Below are 25552 nucleotides of genomic sequence, written 5' to 3'. Positions count from 1 at the left end.
TTTGATGTTGGTTTCTAGCTGAGAGGCTTTTAGCATACTAATCCTGCTTGTTGGTTGGAAACCATTGGTCAAAGGCCAAGAAAACAAGAGATCTTTGGCATAGTAACTACTTCATGTCTTGCCCTGGAGTGTTTCTTTTATAAATAAGCATGTTGTTATTACTTTGTTTATTGTCTGTTTTTTCCTGTACAGACAAGTGGATAGTCTAAGACAAAGAATTGCAGGAAAATCTATCCCAACAGAAAAGTTAGCAGTGAGGAAAGCTCGACGCTATACTGGTGCTCAGCCAGTGAAGCTCATGCTACCTGCCCTGGTATTGAAAGCTGCCTTCTTCCAGCGCGGTTTAAGTAACAGAATCAGTATTTATATTGAATAAGAAACTGAACAAACAACTAATATATTGTTTGGCAATGTTAAAAAATAATTCTGGTTACCTATTCTCTTGCAAAGCTTTAGCACCATTATGATTTGGAAGAACTTCAGATTTTGCAATGGAACTGGCTGTTGCCATCCATCTGAAAATCCATCACAAATCGAGCAAATTATAACCCTTTGAAAAACTCTCAGTTCAAATATGCTCAGTCTTGGTGGTCACGCAGTAATAAGTAGGACATCTTCATGTCACCCTCCTGTTTGTGAGTCTGTTGGTAAAGAGGGTAATATGCAGAGGAATATGCCTGTGCATGACTTCTGTTAATGTGAGGGGACTGTTGTGCTGCTACCACAACACAGTTAGTGATGGATAGAAGGCTGAGGTCCAATGGCATAGAATCCATGATGACTGGGAGTCTCCTGTCTGCTGAAGCCTTCATCTGTCTTCACGTCCATTGTATCATTACCCTTGCTATCCTCTGCCTGTTTTGCCATGCTCAGTAGTGACTTCTTATTGTTCAGCAGCTAAAATCTCTGAAGATTCTACCCTCAGTGGGCATGTTCTAGCCCCTCACAGCTTCTGTGTATAACAGCAGGGAGATCACTGGAACTGAGAACACAGACACTCACTCTCAGTGACCCTCTGCTGATACCTGCTCACTGTGGAGCAGGAAGCTGTCCGATTTAAAAACAGAAGGAACAAGGACTAGATTGAGTGGAAATCTGCATAATGAATCCTGTGGATGTTCAAGTGATGGAATTTCTGGATTTGTAGTTTGCTCTTTAAAAAATCCAGGGAACTGTACACATAAATTATGTTAAAATAACATTTTTTAAGGTTGCAACATCAAGCACGCATGACTTAGGAAATGCCAGAATTAACATTGCCTGTGCAACTTTAGTTCACCTTTCTTTGGCATATGTATTATAATGAAGTCTTTAATTACATGATCACATACTATTTTTTCCATATTTACAAGGTAGCCAGGCAACCTTAATTCTGGCATTTACTAACTTTAGAAACTTTCTCTCTCTCCCCCTCCCCCCAGCCCTAATTTTTATATACAGATGTATATATAAATGTGTGTGTGCGTGTTGAAATAGACCTTAGTAGCCATCATCTAAACTATACTGTAGGTTAAATGTAAATATTGATCCAGGGCTTTGTTCTTGTTTCTTTTTGGCAGGAAATGATGTATGTCTGGAATGGATTTGCAATTGTAGGCAAAAGGGCTGACCTCACAGAAAGTTTACTGGTAACAATTGAGAAAGAAGAAACTACTTTACAGAATCAAACTAGTAAGTAGCCATTTAGAAGGAGAAAGTAAAAAAGCTATCCAGAAACCTTGCCATTTCAGGGCAGGTCTATACCACAAAAGAAATTCGACCTATGATATGAAACTCCAGCTATGAGAATTGAGTAGCTGGAGTGAATGTACCTGAAATTGAATTCTCAGTGTGGCCCCACTAAGAGATCTCTACAGGAAAAACTCTCCCGTCAGTGGTTTGAGCATTGGTCTGCTAAACCTAAGGTTGTGAGTTCAATCCTTGAGGTGGCCATTTAGGGATTGGGGCAAATAAACATTGGGGGTGGTGCTTGGTCCTGCCAAGAGGGCAGGGGACTGGACTAGATGACCTCCCAAGGTTCCTTCCAGCTCTAGGAAATGTGTGTATCTTTCTTTTACTCATGACAGTGAGGAGTATTGCGGTCTATGTGGGTGCCCTATGAGTTCGATTTTAGCACATCCCGACCCAAGCTAAATTGAACTCTGGAAGATCGACTGTCTGTAATTATGGTTCAGGGCAATATCTTTAAAGATCCCATGGCAAACTTACTCGTACTTCTAAAATCATGTAGGATCCAAAAGGAGAGTATGGAAAACTGTATGTTTTGGTAAGATGTTGGTGAGTCCCAGAGAGAGAGAGAAATTTAATAGGTAATGTGTTTTAAACAAAAAGTATTTTTTCACTCTACACATAGTCAACCTGTGGAATTCTTTGTCAGAAGATGTTATGAAGGCCAAAATTATAACAGGGTTCAAAAAGGAACTGGATAAGTTCATGGGGTATAGATTCATCAGTGACTATTAGCCAGGATGGTCAAGAATGGTGTCTCTAATCTCTGTCTGGGAATTGGCAACAGGGAAAAAAATCACCTGATGATTACTTGTTCAGTTCATTCCCTCTGGGGCATTTGGCATTGACCACTGTATGAAGTCATCTGGGATAGACAGACTTTTGATCTGACCCAGTACGGCAGTTCTTATGTTCTTATTTCTGATTTCTAGGAAAGAAACCAAATTGAGCTTCCTAGAAAAATCTAGAAATATTTAACTCATACTCAAGACATATTCTTCCATAATGTAACTGCATTGCGGAGGACATTCACAGCTAGTGAGTGAAATTTGATTAATACTAAATGACATGGCAATATCAACAGAGTTACTTACCATGCCAGCAAGAAAGCTAAAAATAGTAGCATTGCAATGAGTACTAAAGGAGATTAAAATTTAGCTACTGAGTATAGAGACAGTTTTTGGCTCTTGGAAGTGTGAATATTCAAAATAAATACTTTAAAATGCAAATAGCTGCTTCATAAATTAAAAATCATTAAAAAGATGGGGAAAGCATATAAAAATAACACATGTACTCAAAAGTTAATGGCTGTACTCACTTTCCCTTACTCATGTTTCCTCAGATGGACTCTTCAGCCCATTAGGCCACCAACACAGCTTCACCCATTGCTGTTTTGCCTCAGCAGTACACCTCTCTGAGTTCTTATATTAAAATGAATTGTACCGAGAGTGTAATTATTTCAAAGCAGTTTTCTTATGAACCTTAGCTACTCAAAGAAATAAAGTTTATTTTATTTCTCCCTTAATGTTCTATTTCTTTAAAAAAATCATTCTTTAATACCAAGATTTTATCCACCCTTTCCCCAATCATTTTTAATAGAAATTTCCCCCCAGTCACATTAAAAATGTCTGATTAAATAATATATCATTGGCCAATGTGTACATAGTGTTTTGAAAATACAAAGCACAGTAGAAGTGCTAACTGAGAATAATATTAGACACAGATATGAGGTCACCAGATTTGGACCTGGACCTTAAAACCCTCAGGCTGCGTCTATACTAGCGAGTTCTTTCAAAATATTTTTTGAAACAAGGGACTCTTTCGAAATATCCAGCGGACCGTGTACACACAAAAAGTATTCTTTCAAAATTAAATGGAAAGACTGTGATGCTCCTTTCAAAAGTGTCTTCCACTCCCATTTCAGGAAGAATGCTTTCTTTTGAAAGAAAATGTTTGTAGACACTCCCTGGGCTTTTTTTTTTTCCCGAAAGAACAGTCCTCATGGTGCCTAATTTTTTTGACATCTGGCCCATTCTTTTGAAAGACTGGGGGTTGTGTGGACTCTTTTTCAAAAGAGCAGATCACTCTTTTGATTTGCTTTCTTTGTGTGTGGATGCACTCTTTTCAAAGAAATTCTGTCAGAGGAGATCTTCTGGAAGGACTTCTCTTGAAAGATCTCTGTAGTGCAGATGTAGCCTGTGAGTTCAGAAATGTTCAGAATCCTCAGTTATGGTATAAGCCCATATGTAATTGCTGCTAGTAATAAAATCCCCTACTTTAAAAAAAAAAAAGAAAAAAAAGCCAAAATACCTCCACCTCAATGCAAAAAATTACCGCCAGGCCAAGGCTTTAATAAAGCAGCCAAAAAAACTGATGCCCAATCCTGAAGAAGTTTACTTGTAGAACTATAACAGTCCTTTGAACTCTGAGCTACAGGTAAGAACCAGGGAGAGATGGCAAAACAGTCTGAAAGCAGGAAATGGAAGGAGTGGAATATCCTGAGTAGTAAATTAAAACAAAGAGGTAAGTAGTCAGCATGTGAAACCACAGTCTCATGATAATCCAAATAATGTTATCAATATTAATGGAAATTATATTACCTCTTTTGTGAAATTTTAATCACTAATTGAAAAAAGACATCCAAACAAAATCTATCTGCAATATTAACCAATATTAAGGGAAAATACACTACCCCATCTTTAAAAAATTGTATATTTCAGATAAAGCAAAGCTAAAAATGCCCTTGTGTCGTTGAGTTTAACCAAAATAAATCATTGACTTTCTGCATTAAAGTTGATTTTACTTCCCTAAATATCGCACTCTATTTTCAACAAAATAACTCCCCATTTTTTGCATCCAAAGAAGTGGGTTTTACTCATGAAAGAGCATGATCTAATAAATTTGTTAGCCTCTAAGGTACCACAGGACTGCTTGTTATTTATAACACTAATGGAGTGGAGGAAGTGCCCATCACCATAGCTGCATATTCAATCGTGGAAGGCCTTAGATTTCAGGATTCTAAGGGAAGGAAGAACTGACAGCAGCAGAAATAAGGACAACATTCTTCAAAAAGCAGACTTTAACAAACTCAGAGAACTGTTACCTAAGGTTCCATGGGAAGAAAATCTAAGGGATAAAGGAGTTTAGAACAACTGGCAGTTTCTAGAAGAGGAAATAGTAAATGTAAAAGTGTAACCTCTCCCAATAGAAAGGAGAAACAGGATAAAATATGGTTTCATCAGGGGTTCATTAGTGATGTGAAAATACAACAGAAATCCCACAAAAAGTGGAAACACAAATTGCTAAAGAAGAGTACAAATGAATAGCACATGCATATAAGGACAAAATGAGAGGGACTAAGGCCCAAAGTGAGTAATACTTAGCAAGAAACATAAAAAGCAGTAAGAAGAGATTCTTTAAATACATTGAGAGCAAAAGAAAGAAAACATAGGTTGTCTTCTCAGTGGGAAAGGAATGATGATAAGAGATGATAAATAAGGCAGAGGTGTTTAATGCCTGTTTTGCTTCAGTCTTTTCTAAAAGGGTTAACAGTGACCAGACATTGAATACAATTAATATTAACAGCAAAGGGAAGGACTGCAAGCTAGCACAGGGAAAGAACGGGTTAATGAATATTTGGATAAGTTAAATGTATTCATATAGGTATGCCTGAGCAGAGTCATTGTAGGATACTTAAGGAACTCAAGCAACTACAGTGGTGATGGCAGCGATCTTTGAGAACTCACAAAGAACAGGTGAGGTCCAAAAATTTGCAGATGACACCAAGGTGGGAGGATTGCTAGCCCCTTGGGGAACAGTATTAGAATGCAAAATGACTATGGCAAATTGCAGAACTGCTTTGAAATCAATAAAATGAAACTCAGTAAAAATAAATGCAATGTATAACACTTGGGAAGGAAAAATTAAATGCTCAATTAGAAAACATGGAATAATTAAATGGTAATACTGCTGAAGAAGGTCTTGGCAGTTCAATAGATCACAAATGGAATGAGTCAACCATATGAAACAATTGCAAAAAAGGGCTTGTATCATTTGAGGTTGTATTTTTTGGGGTGTAGTATGTAAGGTGCAGAAGGTAATTGTTCTGTTCTGCTTGGTAGTAGTGAACCCTCAACTGGAGTATTTATTGTATCCTTTTCTGGATGCCAAACTTACCAAAGGGGGCTTGTGATAACAATATTCAAATAAGTTAGGAGCTGATTTAAAAGAGACTGGGTTCTGTTCTGTGTTCACTGCAGGTAACACAAGAAGCAATGGGCTTAAATTGGAGCATGGGAAATTTAGTTTAGATATTAGGAAAAATTTTTGAACTACAAACAGTTAAACACTGAAATAGGCTTCCAACATAATTCCCATCATTGGCAGTTTATAAGAAGAGGTTGGACAAACATTTGTCAGGAATGGTTTAGAATAGAGGGGCGTGGTAGGGGAGATAATCTTTTATTGGACCAGCTGGGCTATCGTCATGGGAGGGGGAATAAACCCCTCCCACCAGTGCCTCAGGTATAGGGTCCGGGGCTTAAAATCATAACTTCCTGCTGGACGTTAGCATTCTTGGGCCGAATGGATACACTTACTCTAAGGCTTATGACGAAGAGGGGTTTACAGGCCACTTCACCTTGAATGGTTGCTTGAAATATGTGTTAAACTCCTTCTGCTAAATCCTCTGTTCCACTAGGGCTTCCGATGGAATTACCTGGCACCTGGTCAGGGTGGTGGGGGGCCTGGCTCTGGACCCCTGGAAAGAGCAGGGTTGGGTTCTAGCTTCCCCCAACCAGCTTTTCAGTGCTGCCTGTTCCACAAGCCCCCTGGGGCTCCAGCAGTAATTTAGAGGGGCTGGAGCTACTGCAGCTGGGAGCCCTGGGTCCTTTAAAATCACCAGGCCACAGGGCAGATAGCCCCTTTTTCCTCTCCACCCCACCCTGGTTCCCCCTTTTATTTTGCTGTGGCACTCTTAAGTGCATTTCCCAGACCTGAAGTAGAGTTCTGTATAAATTCAAACACTTCTGTCTCTCGGCCGCAGAAGTTGGTCCATAAAAGAAACTTCATCACCCTCCTTGTCTCTGCAGCATCTGGGACTAGCATGGCTACAACATCATTGCATACAGCCAGTGCTTTTTTTCTAGAAAAAAAAGGTGGCAGAACTCAAGCCCCAAGCTGCTCCCTTATCAGCTTAAGCCCCCCATGTGGGGCCCAAGCTGCCCCTTGGTGGCTTAACCACCCCCCAGTGACTTAACCACCCCTCATGGGGCCCAAAGTGCATCTGGGAGGATTAACCACCACCCCCAGGGGGGCCAAGCAGCCCACTAGTGGTGTAACTGTCCCCCACATGGGGTCCAATCAGCCTCCCCTCGTGAAGCCCAAATTACCCCACGCTGGGCATGAGCTGCTCCCTGGCACCTTAACCATGCCCGGGGGGGGCAAACCTCCCCGTGTGGGGCCCAAGCCACCCCCCCAATGGCTTAACTACCCTCCCGTGCAGGGCCCAATCCACCCCCGGCATGAGTTCCAAATCACCCCATGCTGCCCCCTTGCACTGCCCCAGCCCCCCCATTGGCTTACCCTATGCATGGTCCCTCAGCCCCCCCCTTCCCCGGTGGCTCACCTCCCCTGCACAGCTCCCAAGCTGCCCCCTGGTGCCACTCCAACCCCCCTGAGACTTGCTCCTGAGCTGCCCCCCACCATGCAGACCCATCCCCTCTCCTGCAACAGATTACCCCCTCCCCCGTGCAGCTCCTGAGCAACACCTTTCCTGGCTTAAACCCCAGACTTCCCCCTGCCCCTCCACCTCACCCTCTACCTCTGCTGCCTTGCTCCCTCCTCCATGTAGCTCCCATTTGCCATATGTCAGGGAGGAGAGGGAGTGGAGAAGGAGTCAGCTGTGGCAGCTGCATCCAGAGCTGCAAATGGCTCTTAAAGAGCCAGATGCAGCTTGGATGCGGCCATACAGCTGGCTTCCGGAAAAATGGTGCTGGAATGCTGTTCCAAAGTGTTCTGGCAATGAAAAAGCCCTGAATATGGCAAGGAATGGTCTAGGTTTACTTGGTTCTGCCTCAGCATAAGGGACTGGACAGGACAACTTCTTAAGCTCCCTTTCATCTCTATTTTTCTGTGATTTTGTGCTCTCAGTTTTTTTTTTTTTGCTGACTTAAAACCCTACAATTTGGAATTATATCACAAACTTTTCTGATTTAGCATAGCAAATATTTTTACTTCCTCAAAGTCATTCAGAGTCATGTCTCCAGTTATGACTTGCCCACATTTGAAATATAGACTGCTTGCTAGTATAGAAGGGACTCCCCCCCACTCCCTCTTGAAATATACAATTAAAGATTTAAAAGACATTCAGGTCTTAACACCTGTTTTTGAGTCTTCCTGCCAATTTTTGTGTTTTTTCAAATGCCTCTTATTATTTTCAAATGTCTTTCTTTCCCTGTACTGAGCCTTCTATCCAAGTAAACTGCCACCTGCGTTGCTTATTTCATAATATTACACCTCAGTCTCTTTCTCCTGGGAACACTTAGCATGACACCCTTTGCTCATTGCCTTGGTTCAGCCTAAGACATCTATGAAGTAAGCGACGTAGGTGAAAGGCATTCAGCTCTGAGTAGCACTCTGACCAAAGACAGATGGGCTGATGGGCAAGCAGGCACATCACACCGGTAGCCTGGATTGTTTGATTTGTGGAGTCACCTGAATCTTTCAGTGGGTACTACAGCTCTCTGCATATAGTTGACAGTTGTGATACATTCCATGAATCTGGTAGCGTGACAAAGTTAATAACTATTACATTTATATAATTTAGTGATAACTTGCTAAGCATGTTTTTAAATAATAAAATCTAGGAAATATAGTTGGCCATTTTGACTTGCTTACACACAGACTGTTAAGCATTCATCCATTGTCAAAATGCTCGTCTTCTACCAAATCAGTCCTGCACTGCTCTTAAGTGATTTATTTTCAGTAGCATGCCGCTATACAACCAAAATGCAGATATATTTAAAACAGACATTTGCAGACAAAATGATGTTTAATACAGTGAGTTCTTTCATACAGTCCTTTTGTTCACTACCCAGACAAGGACACTAAGCTAAAAGAAAAGATGTGTCCCTCATCATGACTGAATTAGAGAATGTGCCTCTTCACAATAAAAGCTCAGTTGGTGTGTTAGGGTATTTTGCGTCATGAACATATAATAGTTTAATTGGGTATCTGCATGTAGTTCTGTTTGCACAACAGAGCTTTACTAAAATTCACCAGACGGAGCATACTGAGGGAAAAATTATTTGTGAATTGGTTGCAAAGACATTTTACTAATGCACTATCATTCCTATGTATTGTTTCCTAAACGAAAATAATATAGTCATAATTTTTCAGTAATTTAAAATACTATCAGCATTAGCTTCATGTAATCTACAATTGCCATTACAATGGTACAATTTGACTTACTAGTTCTTATCTCTGAGAGGAAGTCTCAGGAGCACTGATGTTGAAACAGAAAACAGTGAAGACTGACAGCTATCAATATATGCCACCAGTACTGAAAGAAATCAGTCCCTGTAGAAGACATCCATCTGATTGACGTATGATCCCTGATCAATTTTACAAAAAATGAAAAAGACCATCACACCTCACCTTACTTACTTGCCAGTGAAAAACACAGACTTTTGCATCATTATATAAGGGACAAAATTAATCATATTAAATGTAGATAGAAAAAAATCCCAAAGGCAATGAAAAATATTGCAAGTTGCCTTTGTCTTCTATGTTTTCAGAAATGTTTGTATAATTTTATTTGGCAGACTATTTTTTTTAAATTATGTAACCTAAGAGAATTGTTAATTAGTTGTAAACAAGATGAGCTGAAAGTGGGTGTTTTGCTTCCTGAGTTGTTAATGTATGTGCAGCCATCTGTTTGTCCATATGTGTGTTTTCTTTCCTTTCCTTCCCAGCAGCCAACAAATGCTATAAGCCAAGGCAACTAGAAAGGGGATTGAACTTGTTATTACTTTACTTGAAACATTTCAGAAAACGCCTTCATGTGATGTTTGGTCCTGTAGCACAAACACTATGTCTGCATAAATCTTCTTTGTTAAAGTCACTCACTGTTAGAACTCTGTTAATGATATTCTTCCACTGGGAGCTCTAATAATGGGCATTTTAATTACCGTATTTTCTCACCCTTCTTAAAGGTCTAGAAAGAGGGTGGAAAAAACAATAGCAGCCAATAGACAAACATTCCTGTTGTTGTCTCTGGTAGAAGTGCACCAGACATTTGGAATGGTGGGAGATTATTTTCTGTGTGGTGAACTACTGCACAGCAAGCCAGATTGTGAACCTACAACATACCAGCTTGCCACACAGTTATCATCCCATGTGGACACAGCTACAGCAGAGTTAGCCGATGTCTACACAGCACCCTGAGCTCGAAATAAGCTACACAATTTGCACTATGCAAATTGCATAGTTTATATTGAGTAGATTTCAAAGTAGGCTATTTCAGCATGTGTCGCTGTCTGATTGTTGACTGACGCATTCCAAAATAAAGCCATAATTCAAGGAATCCCTGTACTCATTGATTAGGTTTACAGGGATGCCAGAATAGTGTGCCCTTTATTTTGAAAACTGTTTCAAGACAATGGGCATACTGCTTAGACACAAGCAGCTATTTTGGGATACCTTCTTATCCCAAAATAGCGCTAGTCATGTAGGCATAGCTTTGAAGTCCTATGGTGTGGATTAGCATAGCATGCTGTTTTTTGGAATAATAGTATGTTTCAGTTTTCACCAAAACAGTTACTAGTGACAGACATCTAACTTAATGTGAAAATGAGGTAGGATAATAGGGAAAAATAGGGAAAAAACAGGTTAAAATTACTTAAACAAGTTAGATGTCTTCAAGTCACTAGGTTTTGATTAAATGCATGCTAGAATAATCACCAGAATGACCCAGAAGATATCTGAGCCATTAACTATTATTTTTGAAAAGTCGTTGAAAATCGGAGTGATTCCAGAAGAAGGGAAAAGAGCAAATATAGTGCCAATCTATAAAAAAGGAGAGATGAGTACAACCCAGGGAACTACAGACCAGTCAGTTTAATTTCTGCATGCAGAAATATAATGGAGCAAATAATCAGGCCATGAAATTGCAAACATCTACAAGCTAATAAGCAACAGTCAGCATGGATTTGTCAAGAACAAATCAAGTCAAACTGACCTACTAGTTTTCTTTGACAGGGTAGCAAATTTTTCAGGAAGGGAAAGTGGTAGATGAGGTATATCTTGACACTAGTAAGGCTTTCTAGCACTTTCTTGCATGACCTCGTAAACTATCATTCAAAATTATCTGGACAAACTGGAGAAATGATTTGAAGTAAAAATAGGGAGACGTTCAGTAACAGCAAATGCAAGGTGGTCCACTTACGAAGAAACAATTAGGGTGAATGCATATAAAACAGGAAACGATTGTCTATGAAGGAGTACTATGCAAATGGTTACAGAGGGTCATAGTGGATAAAATGCTAAATATGAGTCTGCAGTGTGACACTTGCAAAAAAAGGAAAAATCATTCTGGGATGTATTAGCAGGAGTATTGTAAGCAGGACATGAGAGTAATTCTTCCTCTCTACTACACATTGATTAGACCTCAGCCAGACCACGCCTCCTTTCAGAGGTGGCATGTTAATGAGGGATTTCAAAGATGGGTGGCACATGAGCAGATTTTCATCCACACAGGAGGTGGGAGCTCAGCCCCGCACCTCCTCCCTCATGAAGCTGGGAGCTTCCTTCATAGTAACTTGCTGTGTGGGCAGAGTTTCAATTGTTTAACCATGGGGCTGATTTGACAATTTTTGTACCTCATATCAAGTATGTGTAAAAAGCGTACAGTTGGATTAGATAAAAATTTGTATTTAGTTTGTACAGGGTTAAATGACTTCACAACATGGAGGACAGTGCAGAATCATGTCCACTGTCTTTTGATTTCTTATTTTCAAGCAGTATATTGATATGCTTGGAATTTGCTTTTGAATTCCACAGTAGGCACTATTCAAAATTTGTCAGAAGGATTATGTATGCTTTTGTGATGCTGGAAAATTGTACAGGCAAAGCTTCTGAAGTTAAAATATACCCCTGAATACCTTGAGCATTTAATTTTTTTTTTTCATTTCTATGTGTATCTCTGAAATGTGCCTGTGTTTTTATCTTAAGGTCGCACTGAATATTTTATAGATGACCTGTGCTTGCTGCAGTTACTAAAAGGCCTTTGTTTGAAACACCTAGGAAGACTCTTGCAAGCTGAACTGTGTTTCAATCAAGTTATCCAAAGGTAAAAAGTAAAATAAAGATATAGTAACATAATATTTTAGCTTTATATATGGTTATCAATAAAATACTAATGGCTAGCAGTTGAATGTTAATTGATAAATTTTAAGAAGTTGAATGTTAATTGATAAATTAAGAAAATTTATTTAGATAATCATCAAACTGACATTCTTAGTGTTAGTAAAATGAAGAAAACATTGGACGCTTAATTTTGCTAGTGAAAGAGGTAGCACTTTAAATTTAAGAAAACTTAATCTACAAAATCTCTCTATTTCCTGGTATAGGAAGACAAAACCCCAGTCAAACCAATGGAGTTATACTCATTTACATCAATAGCTAAATTAACCCACTGAGTCCAAATACTTACAGGCTAACTGCAAATTCATTGATTTGCACATAACAATAGAACTCAAAGGCTGTGTCTGCTCTAGCCCTCTTCTTCAAAGGGGGCATGGTAATCAGTCTGATTGGAGAATACTAATGAAGTGCTACAGTGAATATGCAGCACCTGATTAGGCTAATTCTCCCCGTGGCAACTTCAAAGTTGCAAACTTCAAAGCACTGGCATGCTGTGTAGCTGCAGGCACTTTGAAGTACCTGTGCAGAAGAATTAGCCTAACGAGGTGCTGTATATTCATTGCAACGCTTCATTAGTATTCTCTGCTCAGGCTGATTACCATGCCCACTTCAAAGAAGGGGGCTAGCGTAGATGCAATCAAAGTAGAATAAATATGTGGACTAGAAATAGGCTTTTAAAACAGTGAAGGCTTTTTCCACAAAGGAACGCAGGTTGGGCTCCAGTAGTTCTGATTATGTATAATAGGCTCATTTTATTGTTATTGCATCTACTCCTTCACACCCTTTAGCTTTTTCACTTGTTCAACTGTTTGTCTGTTCCTTTCACCTTTTGAGTGTATCATTAGATTAAATTTTAAGTTCTTTGGTGTGAAGGGACTGTCTTTTTGGTACATGCTGGTGCAGCACCCAGGACACGTGGCACTAATTCTTGTTAGGTGTCTGTAGACTCTATTGTAGTATAAATAATAACCCAAAAAGATGAGAAATCCAAAAACAGAATATCAGATTATCTACATTAATTACTTCATTACCTCAGCTAAAAGCCCTCTGGATGAAATTCACCCAGGTGTACAGGGAGTACACAGGGGCTTTAACCCCATTTAAACTCTACTCTGATTTGTTTCATCCTTTCTACAGAATGGATGCGGACTCTGTGTTTGTCCTGAATAGGCCAGTGTGGAGAAGGCAGTTGAAGATAGACCAGGAAATAGCTATGAAGGCTCCTCTTATGCAGATCTAGTGTCCAAATGCCCCACACAAAAAGGCATTCCAGAACACTGGCTGAAGCTATATAATGGGTACCCTGTAATCCAGGGTCTACTTGGGGATATGACTCACTTCTGCGTTTTCGGAAAACTCTTTGGATTTTCTGCATGAAACTTAATTCCTCAAGGAAGGTGTGTAGAATTGAGAGATTTCACACAGGGTTTAACATACTATAGAAGTGCTATTTTGAAAACCACATAAACTTGCAGAAATAAACAAATATCTTTGTTGTTCAGTTCTAATTAATAAAGACCAAATCATTTTTTAAATTATGCTTAATAATATTTCTGTCAGAAGAAAGAATGTTCGATATGCTTCTAATATCTCTCACCTTTCTCCATCCCATCAGACCTTCTGCTACTATATCTCAGAATACAGACAGATGTAGTGAGACATTCTGTAAAGCATATTGGAATAGTCTCTAGCTTGTAGCCAATTTCAAGGAATTTAAGTCCTTAAAATTCTCTTTTGGGGATAGTGTCGGTGGCACACTATCAGGATTTTAGACTAGACAGATTAAAAAATTTGTAACAGTTTCCCTTTGGAAACTGCAGGAAAAGGTCACTCTTAGTAGAAAGGTTTTATTATACTTCTTCAAGTTGTTTTTTTCCAGAGACCGAGAGACAAGAAAGGGTGTTTGGTGTAAAATGGTGGTCTTGATCTGACTCTAGGCCTTCTTTCTAATCTAGCAAACAAACAGGACCTTCAAGTGGGCCCCAACTTTTGCAGAGGGTTTGGAAAGACTTTTGGCCTAGTAGCAACCTATAAGACTGGTGGGTGTGTTACATTAAAACATGCCTGCCCAGAGGGGGTGGGGGACAAAGGCGGCAGTTGCCCCAGGGCATGGCCTTTCAAGGGGACCCACAGGTGCCGTTGCCACTACTCGAGCAGCAATAGCAGACGGTGCTGGTGTGCTGCTCTGCCACTCTGCACAGCTGTGGGTGGGCTCAGTGCCATAGTCCCAGAGGCAATAAGGGTGTTATTTCCAGGTGTTTTCAAGTATCATCTTGGAGGTGGAGAGGCAGTCTGTAAAGTCAGCTGAAGGCAATCATTCCCAAACCTAACATAGAATTTCCCTAGGGTGGGAAAGCTTTGTTTGATTCCACACCCCATTGTGGAAAACAACAAAATTCAAGATGCAGTCCAGCATCAGGTGATGTGGGCACATGTTTTTATAGCACCCCAGAGTCAACGAGCCAGTAGCAGGGCTGCAGAAAGCAGTTCTCCCTCCACTCAATTTTCTCTTACTTATGAGTCATTAGCTTTGTGTCTGGCTTCTTCACTGTCATTCCTGATGGGCTAGTAATAGGCTTTTTCCAATATGAACAAATTGATGATAAATGTACAGTCGATATACATAATTTCAGATACAGAAATGGCATATGCATACAAAATGAGAAATCATATCCAGTAGATTATAACTTTTCAAAATGATACATTACAGGATATTTTGCATAAAGCATTTCCCAGTTATACATATTCATAAGCAGTATATTTCCATCAAGAATATGAATAGCTCCGTAACTGGACACATGCTTGTTTTGCTGGTGTTATCTCGCATATTCCTTTGGCGTCTCGTGTTTCATTATATGTTCAGAGTCTGAGCTTTACCAGGACTGATGGAGTGATCAGTGCCATGTGCTCCATTTCCAGGTTTCTTCTGTCATTGATTTTCTCCTGTGAAAGTTTAATCTTTTCTGCAAGATAGGATGAGAATTTTTCCAGGGCTCAGTCCTTGGTTTGCAGTATGCAGTTTAGGTTGATTTAGCCCATTCACTGCACCACATAGCTGTGCTAGTCACGGTTCTGGCAACCAGCTTTGATGGTGGCAGTGGAGTACCAGGTTCTCTCTCCTTTTATTGTAATAGAGTACTCATATAAGAATATTTTATTACTGATGGGGGAACATGAAGAGAACTTTGTGCTTTAATATTCTGGTTTTCTGCCTGTGAGTTTCAAATGATGTAATTTGCTGGTGAACATTGGTGATCTTAGGAGTGATCCAGTCAGAAAGATCAACCCATTGATGGGTGGTTATAGTCCAGTGTAATGACTGATCATCAGCTTGCCTATGAGATTGAGTAAGGAGGAATCCACTCTCTCTGTAGTCTTGACTAAGCCACTAGGGCTTTTGTTTTTAAAACCTGGGCTTTGTCCATACTTCTAAAATTAAAATGCAGCCATTATAGCGGTTTAAAGTAAAGGTGTACCCATATCAGGAGCACTGAGAGAGCACTTTCCCAGCATTATGTAAACTACCTCTAGGAAGTGGATAACAGTGCTGGGAGGATGCTAATATCCAGTTACACTGGCTCTTTACAACGTGCTTGGAAGGGTGCGGGGGTGGGACTTTTTTCAGCCAGATAGTTGCAGTACAGTAAAATGGCAATAGAGACTTTGCCTTGGATCATAAATTTAGGGTTATAAAACTACTATTAAGTGCTTGGACAAGACTAAAAAATACCAAAATTCTTAGTGAAATCAGTGGAAGCTATTCAGTGCTCAGCACTTTTGGAAATCAGGCTAGTGCTCAAATATGAATTTGGAAGCCTTAACCTAGGTAAGAGGATACTCTGCGTTTAAATTAATTAACATATAATTTTGGTACAACATGTTTAACTTTTATATTTATCCAATTTCATATCTCTCTGATTTCTTAGTGAGAAGCAAATAAAATATGATAACTATTTGGTGCCATTCTCTCTCTATGAGTTGGGACTTCTCTACAAACAGCAGGACCAGAGAGAGAAAGCAGTAAGATATATAGAAACTGCAAAGTAAGTAGAATGCATGTTTGTCTCTGTGCACTCTTTAAGACTCAGAATTACTAAGACACAGCAAGCAACAAAACAAGCTCTCAGTCATCCCGTCTCTCTTCAATGCTTTCACAACCTTCAGATGAAGCAACATTACAGTTTCTATAAAACAGCACTAGCAGCTGGCAAAATGATACATTATTATATCTTTACTTTCAAAACTTAGGAAATGGTTTTCACTAGAGTTGAATTTTAAAGTACTAATTCTTTGATATAGTACTTCTTCTCTGCTATATGTGTGAAGTGACTATCTGTCCCGTATTGACCAGGACAGCCCCATATTTCAGGCATCAGGAAAGTGTCCCAATTTATTTCTAAAAAGGGGCTAATTGCCATGTATTTGCTGGCTCCAGGTTCCCCACACCATGGGGAACTGGAGCCCAACCAGCATGGCTTCTGCCGGGTTCTCAGCTCCCTGCACCTGGGGCAAGCCGCGAGGATCACTGGCATGGCTGGCCTGGATCCTGCTGCCTGTGGCTTGGGGAAGCCGGAGCCAGACCGGCATGGCTGACGCCTGGCTCCCCGCTGCTTAGATAGCTGGAGCCCAAGCAGCGCAGCTGCTGCCTGGCTCACAGCTCCCAAGCTGCAGGGAGCCAGGAGCGCACTGGCACTGCTGGCCTAGATCTGGCTGCTGCTGCTCGGGGCAGCTGGAGCCTGAGCGGCGTGGCTGCCACCTGGCTCCAGAGCTGCTCCTGCCCCCTGCAGCCAGGGAGCACCTTTCCCCAGCAATGTGGCAGCCCCCACAGGGCAGCCACCACCTGACTGTTAGGGTGACCATCTGTCCCATTTTGGTCGGGACACTAGCTCATCCCCATCCTGTATTTGATCTGTGGGATCTGGTCACCCTACGTATGTTTCACACATGGGCTACGTCTACACGTGAAGCCTACATCGAAATAGCTTATAGGCTATTTCGATGAGTAACGTCTACACGTCCTCCAGGGCTGGCAACGTCGATGTTCAACTTCGACGTTGCGCAGCACCACATCGAAATAGGCGCTGCGAGGGAACGTCTACACGCCAAAGTAGCACACATCGAAATAAGGGTGCCAGGCACAGCTGCAGACAGGGTCACAGGGCGGACTCAACAGCAAGCCGCTCCCTTAAAGGGCCCCTCCCAGACACAGTTGCACTAAACAACACAAAATACACAGAGCTGACAACTGGTTGCAGACCCTGTGCCTGCAGCATGGATCCCCAGCTGCCGCAGCAGCAGCCAGAAGCCCTGGGCTAAGGGCTGCTGCCCACGGTGACCATAGAGCCCCGCAGGGGCTGGAGAGAGAGCGTCTCTCAACCCCTCAGCTGATGGTCGCCATGGCGGACCCCGCTATTTTGAAGTTGCGGGATGCGCAACGACTACATGGTCCCCACTTCGACATTGAACGTCGAAGTAGGGCGCTATTCCTATACCCTCATGGGGTTAGCGACTTCGACGTCTCGCCGCCTAACGTTGAAGTTAACTTCGAAATAGCGCCCGGCGTGTGTAGCCGTGACGGGCGCTATTTCAAAGTTAGTGCCGCTACTTCGAAGTAGCGTGCACGTGTAGACACGGCTATGGTGTGCTGAATTGAACCACACTGAATGGGAATACAGTATTAAGGGCAAAATCCTGCCTCCTTCCCACTCAAACTTTTATGGGTGCTGAGGGCCCTGGACAAAGCAAAATTAGATGTGACTCTGCTGCACAGAGGCTAGGAGGGTTGGAGAGACCATGTATGGGGTCCATACACCCTGTGTGTCATAGCGAACAGCTTACTAAGTCTCCCTCCGTGTCGCAGCGGAGGAGCTTCTGGCTCAGTGACAATGGGGTAGAGCGGCAATAGGGTCTGAGGCTACATGTATCTATCCACTGTCTATGTCCTCTCTTCTTCCTCCCCCTCCCTCTCCCCCTCCCCCCACCAAGGAATACCCCAAAGAAGGGAGGTACACAGCAGAATGCAGCCCATTCACTGGAGGAACAGCTTGCCTATTAATGTTTTTATAAAAAAGTTAACAGCATCTACGTGATATTTGTAATACTGTATATGTCACTGGCACCCTCCTAACAAATCTTTCAAACTTAGAGATTGATCTAATCCTTAGCTAAAAGTTTTGGACCTCCATACTGCCATTTCCTGAACTCTGCTATGTACTTTGAATTTCTTTTTTCTTTTTTTATTTTCTGTCAATTACTCTGACCCTTTGAGTGCTGGATTTTCAGTCTGGCCACATTTTTTTCAGAAGTGTACTTAAACGCTCTTTTCCATAGGGTTGGTTTTGGGTTTATTTAGTTCACATCTTCATGTCGGGCATGCCTCCCCTTTTCTAAAGGGCTCAGAACTGCTGAAAATGGCCATACAAAGTGAAGGGAAGAAAGCAGAGGACAGGAAAGTTAAATGATTGATGGGTTTTTTCTCTTTTGGTGGGGGATTTTGGCTGATGAAGTAATTTTGTTATTTGCAGAAACAATTATAAAGAATACTCCATGGAGTCCAGGTTACACTTCAGGATTCATGCAGCACTTGACAGCCTGAAAGTGACTCCAGCTTCAACCCCTTGAGTGGGCAGAACAGTGATCTTTCCTCATGAATTCAAGTGTCTACATGATCTTGGTTGAATGTTTTTAAAAAATCATGTAAATGACAGAATGAAAAACAAACAGCTAATTATATTTTTTATCATCTGTGTTTTGATGTTTGTCATCTTTTTTGGGCTGTCTTTTCTTACGGAGCGTATTCCATTTCTCTGTGTGATACTTTAAAGAAAGATCTTATATTTTGTTTGATAAAATAATTAATTTAATGTTTAACTTGAATCGGGTATATTTTAAAAGCCAATTGCTGGTGCAATAAAGTCTCATTCAAACACTTTATTTTTTTTAACGTGAAAACTAGTATTGTTTCTGCAGTGAAGTTGTTTGATGATTCTAAGACATAGTTTCAGCATTCCATGGGAACTAGATTTTCTGCAATGCACTTGTTAGGCCTTTGGGCCCCTGCAACACATTTATTGGCTGCCCGTAGCCTCAGTCAGATGTTGGACAAACATCCAAAATGGAAATTTGCATATCAAAGAAACAGTTTTCAGACAAGTAACAACGAAGGACTAAAATTCCCCTCAAGAATACTAATTTTGTCTTCAGTTATATATTTTTACAATCTTTCTCAAGATAAAATTAGGCACAGCCACAGGTATAGTTACCTTGCAATACTGCGCTTCATTCCAAGTGACTGATTGCAGAGAGTCCTTCCCACATTTGTTGGGTTTCAATCAAAGTATATGAATATACAGATATGTCACTGCATGTGACATAATGTCAGGGAGAGAAAAGAAAATAACCAAGGTAAAAAAAACTTCATTCAAAAAATATACCTCTTTAGGTAGTGGTTTCTAATGGAAATGAAAGTGTCAGTTCGAAGTTTAATTAAAAGTAAATAATATAACTTTTATAGTTAGTCTTACTAGAAGATTTTTGTAAGATGTAGCTTTCTCTCTTCTGAGATCTTCTTGAAAGAACTAAGTGTGGTGACAAATTTTAGATAGACAAAAATGTATGTATTCTAGACATAGGAGTTTTCAGAGCTGCAGCAACAGTAAAGATTCCCTACCTGAGCAAATAGTATAGCTCTCAGAGCTTGGCCTTAGATGTGAGATCTGACCCAAAGCCTTTTGAAGCAATCAAATGGAAAAGCTTCCATTGACTTCAGTGGGCTCCGGTTCAGATCCTTTGAGCCTGAGCTTGCAAACATGAGTAATTTTGCTCACATGTATGAATTCAGTAAAACTGTGAATGTAGGTGGTTGCAGCTCATACCCTAAAAATTATAATTAGAATGCATATGTTACCTTGAAACATACTGTATGGTGGTCATCTCAGTGTAATTCTTTTGATTTCAGCTAAATTCTGCTACTTTTTAATAACTCAGATTGAGAGAATGCATAATGTCTATTAACCAAACCGTTGTTACACTACTCTCATTTACCACACATCATTTATACACATGATTTTTCACAATCAGCTGCAAAGTGATAGCAAATTAGGATCAGACAATCCATTTTAAAAGATCTGCAAACTGCTAACATTATTATCTGCAATTTAATTTGCACTAATGAACTGTCTCAGATAAGCATGGTCTCTTTTGTTTGATAGTGAGAACAATGCTGGGAAAGCATGTGCATGTGGCAGACCAATTAGATAGCTAGCTGAATGGAATGGTCTCAGGATGGAGAGCAGGGCAATTTTCGGTAATAGAGTGTATGGAGAATTTACACTGAACATAGCATAATCCTTGGTGCTGTTGCCAGGGTCAGATATCACAGCTGTAAAAAAGTTTGCTACATCAGGAAAGAATACATTTCTTAAAATGCGCAGTATATAATATGTTATATCTTGTTCCAGAGCATAAGGCACACACATCGCCTTAGTAGTAATATCAATTGCAGGGATGCATGAATAACCCTCTAGTTTCTTCAGTAAAGCCTGCCAAAGTCAACATGACGCAAAGATCTCTACCATTGTAATTGTGCTTGTGATGTTTTTGATTAAAATAACTTCTTTTTACTAATGGCCTCTTGTTGGTGGCAGCCATATTGATGCACACACAGAATAGGCGTATGAAGACAATTTTGTACTTTGTTTTGATGCCCTAACTCCTCTAATATACCTGCCATTTATATATTCCCCCTTGCTAAATTCTTAGCTTATTGGTTTTAGAATCTCGAAGGAACAGGTCTTCATAGCGTGATTCTAGACAATTCATTTGAACTTGCTGATAGTAGAAAATGTAAGTGAAAGCTCCAGGAGGGCTGGTGGGAAGGACACAGTAGCTTGCAGTTGAGTTGGCACAAACCAAGCCATTGTGATTCCATTAATATTTAATTTATTGTCCCCAAGTTAGGCAACAAAATTGCTGAAAAGTCTGTGTAGCGTCTTAAATATAATACTGTTTTAGTCTCATTTTAGCAGAATGCTTATTAAGAAATTAGGTTTATATATGTTGCTGTATTCTATATGGGCAGCAACTGTATTTATACCTCATGGCCAGAGGAATATATAAGAATTAAACTTTGTTGTATGTTTTCAGAACATTTTGCCAACTCAAGCGTAAAGATAAAAATTATCACTGATACATGGAACAGAAATGCAGCTTAGGCTATGTATCTGTTTTACTACTGGTCTTGACTGTTAATGTACTTTTGTTACTATCAACTCTTATACTGCACAGTTCAAACAATGATGGCTTTTATTTGCACTGGCAGTGCTATTTTTTGCTTTTGAAAATATTGGGATTTGCACATGTTTAAGATGTTGGACCAAGAATGGTGAAAGAGTAAAAGTATCCTTTGTACTGAAGTATGTAGAAATAGACTAATTCACGCTGGCCCAGTAGATCAGATTCTGACTTTAGTGAAGTTATTCCAGATTCATATTGATGTAACTGAGAAGAGAATTTGGCCAAGGACCTTTGTTGTGTATTAGAAAAAAACAGCTGAGCATTATCAATATAGGAAATTAGTGAACAGAGGAAACACTGTAATATTAAAACATTCATGCTCACAACCCCTACTTACCAACATTATCCACTAACTTGCATGAAGTGCTTTTTAAAAAAGACTGTCAGTTGTTGTAGATTTAGATTTCAAAGAATACCTGTAAAACATATGCAATTAAGGGAAAACTCTAGTGAATAATGATAATAGTTTAGATAGCTAAATAATGTAAGTGGAGATATTCAAAAGAGCTTAAATTCAATGAGAATTAGACACCTGTAGGTCCTTGTCTTATTAAACAATAGATAAATTCTACCTTTTTCACACATGTGGAAGAAGAATTTGGCTTCAGCAACATATATTTTTAGAAAAATAAATATTCAAAAGTTTTAAATTATATCTAATGTGGTTCATTATCTCCACAACTATGCAAAATGCTGGTGTTTCAGTGACAGCTGTCATTTTAATGATACCTCTTAGCAGGTAGTCCCTGATGGCATGGTTTGAGTCACAGGAAATGTTACTCAGTACCTAGATTCAAGAGAAAAGCTGGAGACTTTCTGACCAGTAAATTTTATTTTCAGAATTTTTGTTAGTTGTCATAGCAGAATATCAAGATGGCAGCTATGGCTATATGTTCCATATTCTATTTAAGATGATTGTCATGATTTATTGCTTGTAATTACAGTATCTTTTAAATTGCATTGAAAAAAAGAGAAGAAGCAACACTGAACGGTTAAGGCATAAAAATTAGGAATCAGATCTGGGTTTATTTTCTAGATTTGCCACACGTACAACTGATGTCATATGTATCTCTCCAATCTGTTTTCACTGATAGAAGAACCACAGTCATGATAGCATCTAAGCATACTATGCCTCAGTGGGAGGAAAGATAGTCCGGTGCTTCTTAGAGCACTAACCTGAGACTTGGGACACTTTCATTTATGTCTGCATTTTGGGAGAAAGAAAAATAAAAGCAGCTATATTCTATGGTAATTACAGCACACTTTTTATTCCACTACCATGGTAGGAGGGTGCCAAACTGTAACTCCTAAAATTAGACTTAAACAAAAAAAAAAAAATCAACAGGTACAAGAGTTTTAAAAGAACTGGTTGAGGAGGTTATTTTTCAGTAACTCTTAGAACACTGGGGAATTTCCAGATGACTGAAAAAAGCTAATATTGTGCTAAACCTTAAAAAGGATACATGGGACAATCAGGTGATTTTAAGCTGATCAGTGTGACCATGATGCCTAGTGAGTGGCTGATACAGAACTGAGTTACTAGAGAATCAAATTAGGGTAATATAATGTCAATCAACATGTAGTTATGGAAAACAGATATTAAAACATGGTATCTTTTGATTAGGTAACAGTTTTGGTTGATAAAAATTTTAGTGTTGATATAATATGCTTAGATTTTTGGAAGGTGTTTAACTTGGTAGTGCACAGTTGAAAAAAACTAGAACAGTATAAAATTATCATAGCACACTTTATAATGACTAAAAGCTGGCTAACTGATGGATCTTAACATGTGGCCAACCATATATGGTAAATTAGTGAGCAGATGTGTGTCTAGTGGAGTACCACAGGGATCAGTTCTTGGCTCTGCACTTTTACAATATTTATCGATGACCTGTAAGAAAACATAAATATATCATTGATGAGGTTGCTGATGACACAAAATTGGGAGATGGTAAATAATGACGAGGACAACTTCCTGATACAGAGCAAGGAATCTAGATCACTTCGTCAACTGGGCACAAGCACACAATACAGCTAAATGTAAATGTGTATATCTAGAAACAAAAAGTGTAAGCCATGACAGGAACTCTGTCTTGGGAAACAAGGATACTGAAAAAAGAGGTGGCACTTAGGATGAATAATCAGCTAGACATGAACTTCCAGAGCAATGCTGTGGGCAAATGAGCAAATGCAGTGCATAAATAGGAATCTTAAGTACAAATAGAGAGGTTGTTTTACCTCTGCATTTGGCACTGGTACTGGAATACTGGTTCAAGATGGATGCTATTAAATTGGAGAGGGTTCAGAGAAGAGCCATAAGAAACATTAAATGATTAGAAAACACAGCTTATGATAGACTCAGGGAGCTCAATCAATTTAGCCTAACAAAGAAGTAGTTTTGTGGTAGGGTGGGGGGTGTGGGAGTTATTTTTCATGAAGTATCCATTATTCCTTTGGTTTGGACAGACAGGGAATTTAAAAAATATTTACATTTGATCTTTATGCATAGAATACAAATTGACATACAAATTAAGCTCAACTAGTGATTCCTACGAAAGCCAAAGAGGAAATTGTTTTCCCTTATATTTTGCAGCCTATTTGGTTTTCTGTTTTTCAAGCAAGTTCTCTTTCATAAGAAGTATCACTTACATGATTGTTGATTCATTAATATAGCATGATTCTCATAAGTAGGGGGCTTTTGATATTAGCCTTCAGTACAATAAGCATTTTAAACAGAATTCATAACCTGAGTTATGTTGATTAAATTTATAATGGGACTTAATGGGGCCATAGCTACAATTTATAGTAATTTGTAAAACATCATTATTTAATATTCTAATAAATGATGTACTTTAATTCTTAATGGCAATTCAGGTACAGTAAAAGAGTTTAGACAAACTGGATGGAGAAACAAGCAATGTATTATGCAATCATCTGTTACTGAGCTTTTATTCTCAAACTTCTAGTCAATTTACTTGGACACAGGAAAACAAATTTGCTGGAAGTATATTTATTCGCTGATGTTTGGGGTGAGCAGTAGCATGTAGAACAGGTACAGTGAGCTTTATTGCTGAATAGCAATGACTTTGGGGGTCTGTCAAGTGTATCAGTTTGTCCTTGGAAGAGAAGTTAGTGACATAGAGATTCAGCATATTTCTAACAACAAATAAACTGGCTTCACATTCTCAGTTACATTTGTGTAAATGAGGAATAACCGCATTCAAATAAGAGCTATTTCTAGATCCAAGCAAATTTAACTTGGATCAGAACCTACCTACATGTCTACCTTGTCATCACACTCTGTGTACATACCAACTGTGATACTTTAGGTAAATGTGTTAGGTCAATGTGTCCATTTGTGCCAACTGTTTTATCTTTTCGTGTGAAAAATGCACTTTGTTCAAGCCAACGTAATCTAAACCCATGATCTATTTTAAGAACTACTCGAGGCATGTCTTGTAGCAGTGCATGTGATACTGATGTTTATGTTTTCATGTGCACTCTGCAACAGACCTCCTATCCTTTTTGCTCCATGCTGATACCACAACAATTATGCCAGTTACCTCTTCTGCCTTTGGATGTATTTGATTTTGAAGGAGGCCTGCCTGCCTGCTGCACATGCAAGCGATGGTTTAGATGTATTTCAGATACAAAAGGGGAGTCTAAAAGATGTGTGCACATATGTTGACATCAGTTCAACTGCTAGTAATAATTTATTTTTGTAACATTTCCATGAGCAGACAAAGCTTAAAAGGCTACCTTGTTCCATTCTGTGTTAGGTTCATGTTTACCTGTCTCTTTCTTGAGTTGCATGGTTGGGTCATTCTCCTCATAGCCTGGTTTCCCATCACAAAGCCTGAGTCAATCATAGTCCCATAATTCTTTGTAGGTTTTGAATATATGCAAATATAATGTACTTATTTCCTTAAAATGACTCCAAACCCATTCAAAAATTTAGTTTCTTCCTCCACTCCTAAAATATTTTCTCCTACCAGACAGCCACTGAATGCATGAGTTTAATCATTCCACTCGCAAAAGCTGCTCAAGATACTTTGTTAAAAGATTTTCTTTATTGATATTTGAAATCAATAGGTTCTCAAAAATTGAT

General features: G+C 39.5%; 1 protein-coding gene across 3 annotated transcripts in view; it reads left to right on the top strand.

Annotated features, from left to right (window-relative positions):
• TTC39B (tetratricopeptide repeat domain 39B) overlaps positions 1-19078 on the top strand; it is a 118236-nt gene extending 99158 nt beyond the window's left edge. For all 3 annotated transcript variants that reach the window (XM_074994099.1, XM_074994101.1, XM_074994100.1), the window contains 5 exons: positions 193-313; positions 1560-1671; positions 11959-12076; positions 16077-16193; positions 18675-19078. In XM_074994099.1, coding sequence (XP_074850200.1) covers positions 193-313; positions 1560-1671; positions 11959-12076; positions 16077-16193; positions 18675-18771 — 565 coding nt within the window. In that variant the 3' untranslated portion in view covers positions 18772-19078. The remainder of the gene's footprint in view (positions 1-192; positions 314-1559; positions 1672-11958; positions 12077-16076; positions 16194-18674) is intronic.
• Positions 19079-25552: the final 6474 nt, after the last annotated feature.

The sequence above is a fragment of the Carettochelys insculpta genome, chromosome 5 (genome assembly GCF_033958435.1).
Source record: "Carettochelys insculpta isolate YL-2023 chromosome 5, ASM3395843v1, whole genome shotgun sequence".
Lineage (NCBI taxonomy): Eukaryota > Metazoa > Chordata > Testudines > Carettochelyidae > Carettochelys > Carettochelys insculpta.
Note: the sequence above shows the minus strand (reverse complement) of the source record. Positions and strands in the feature narration are given on the sequence as shown.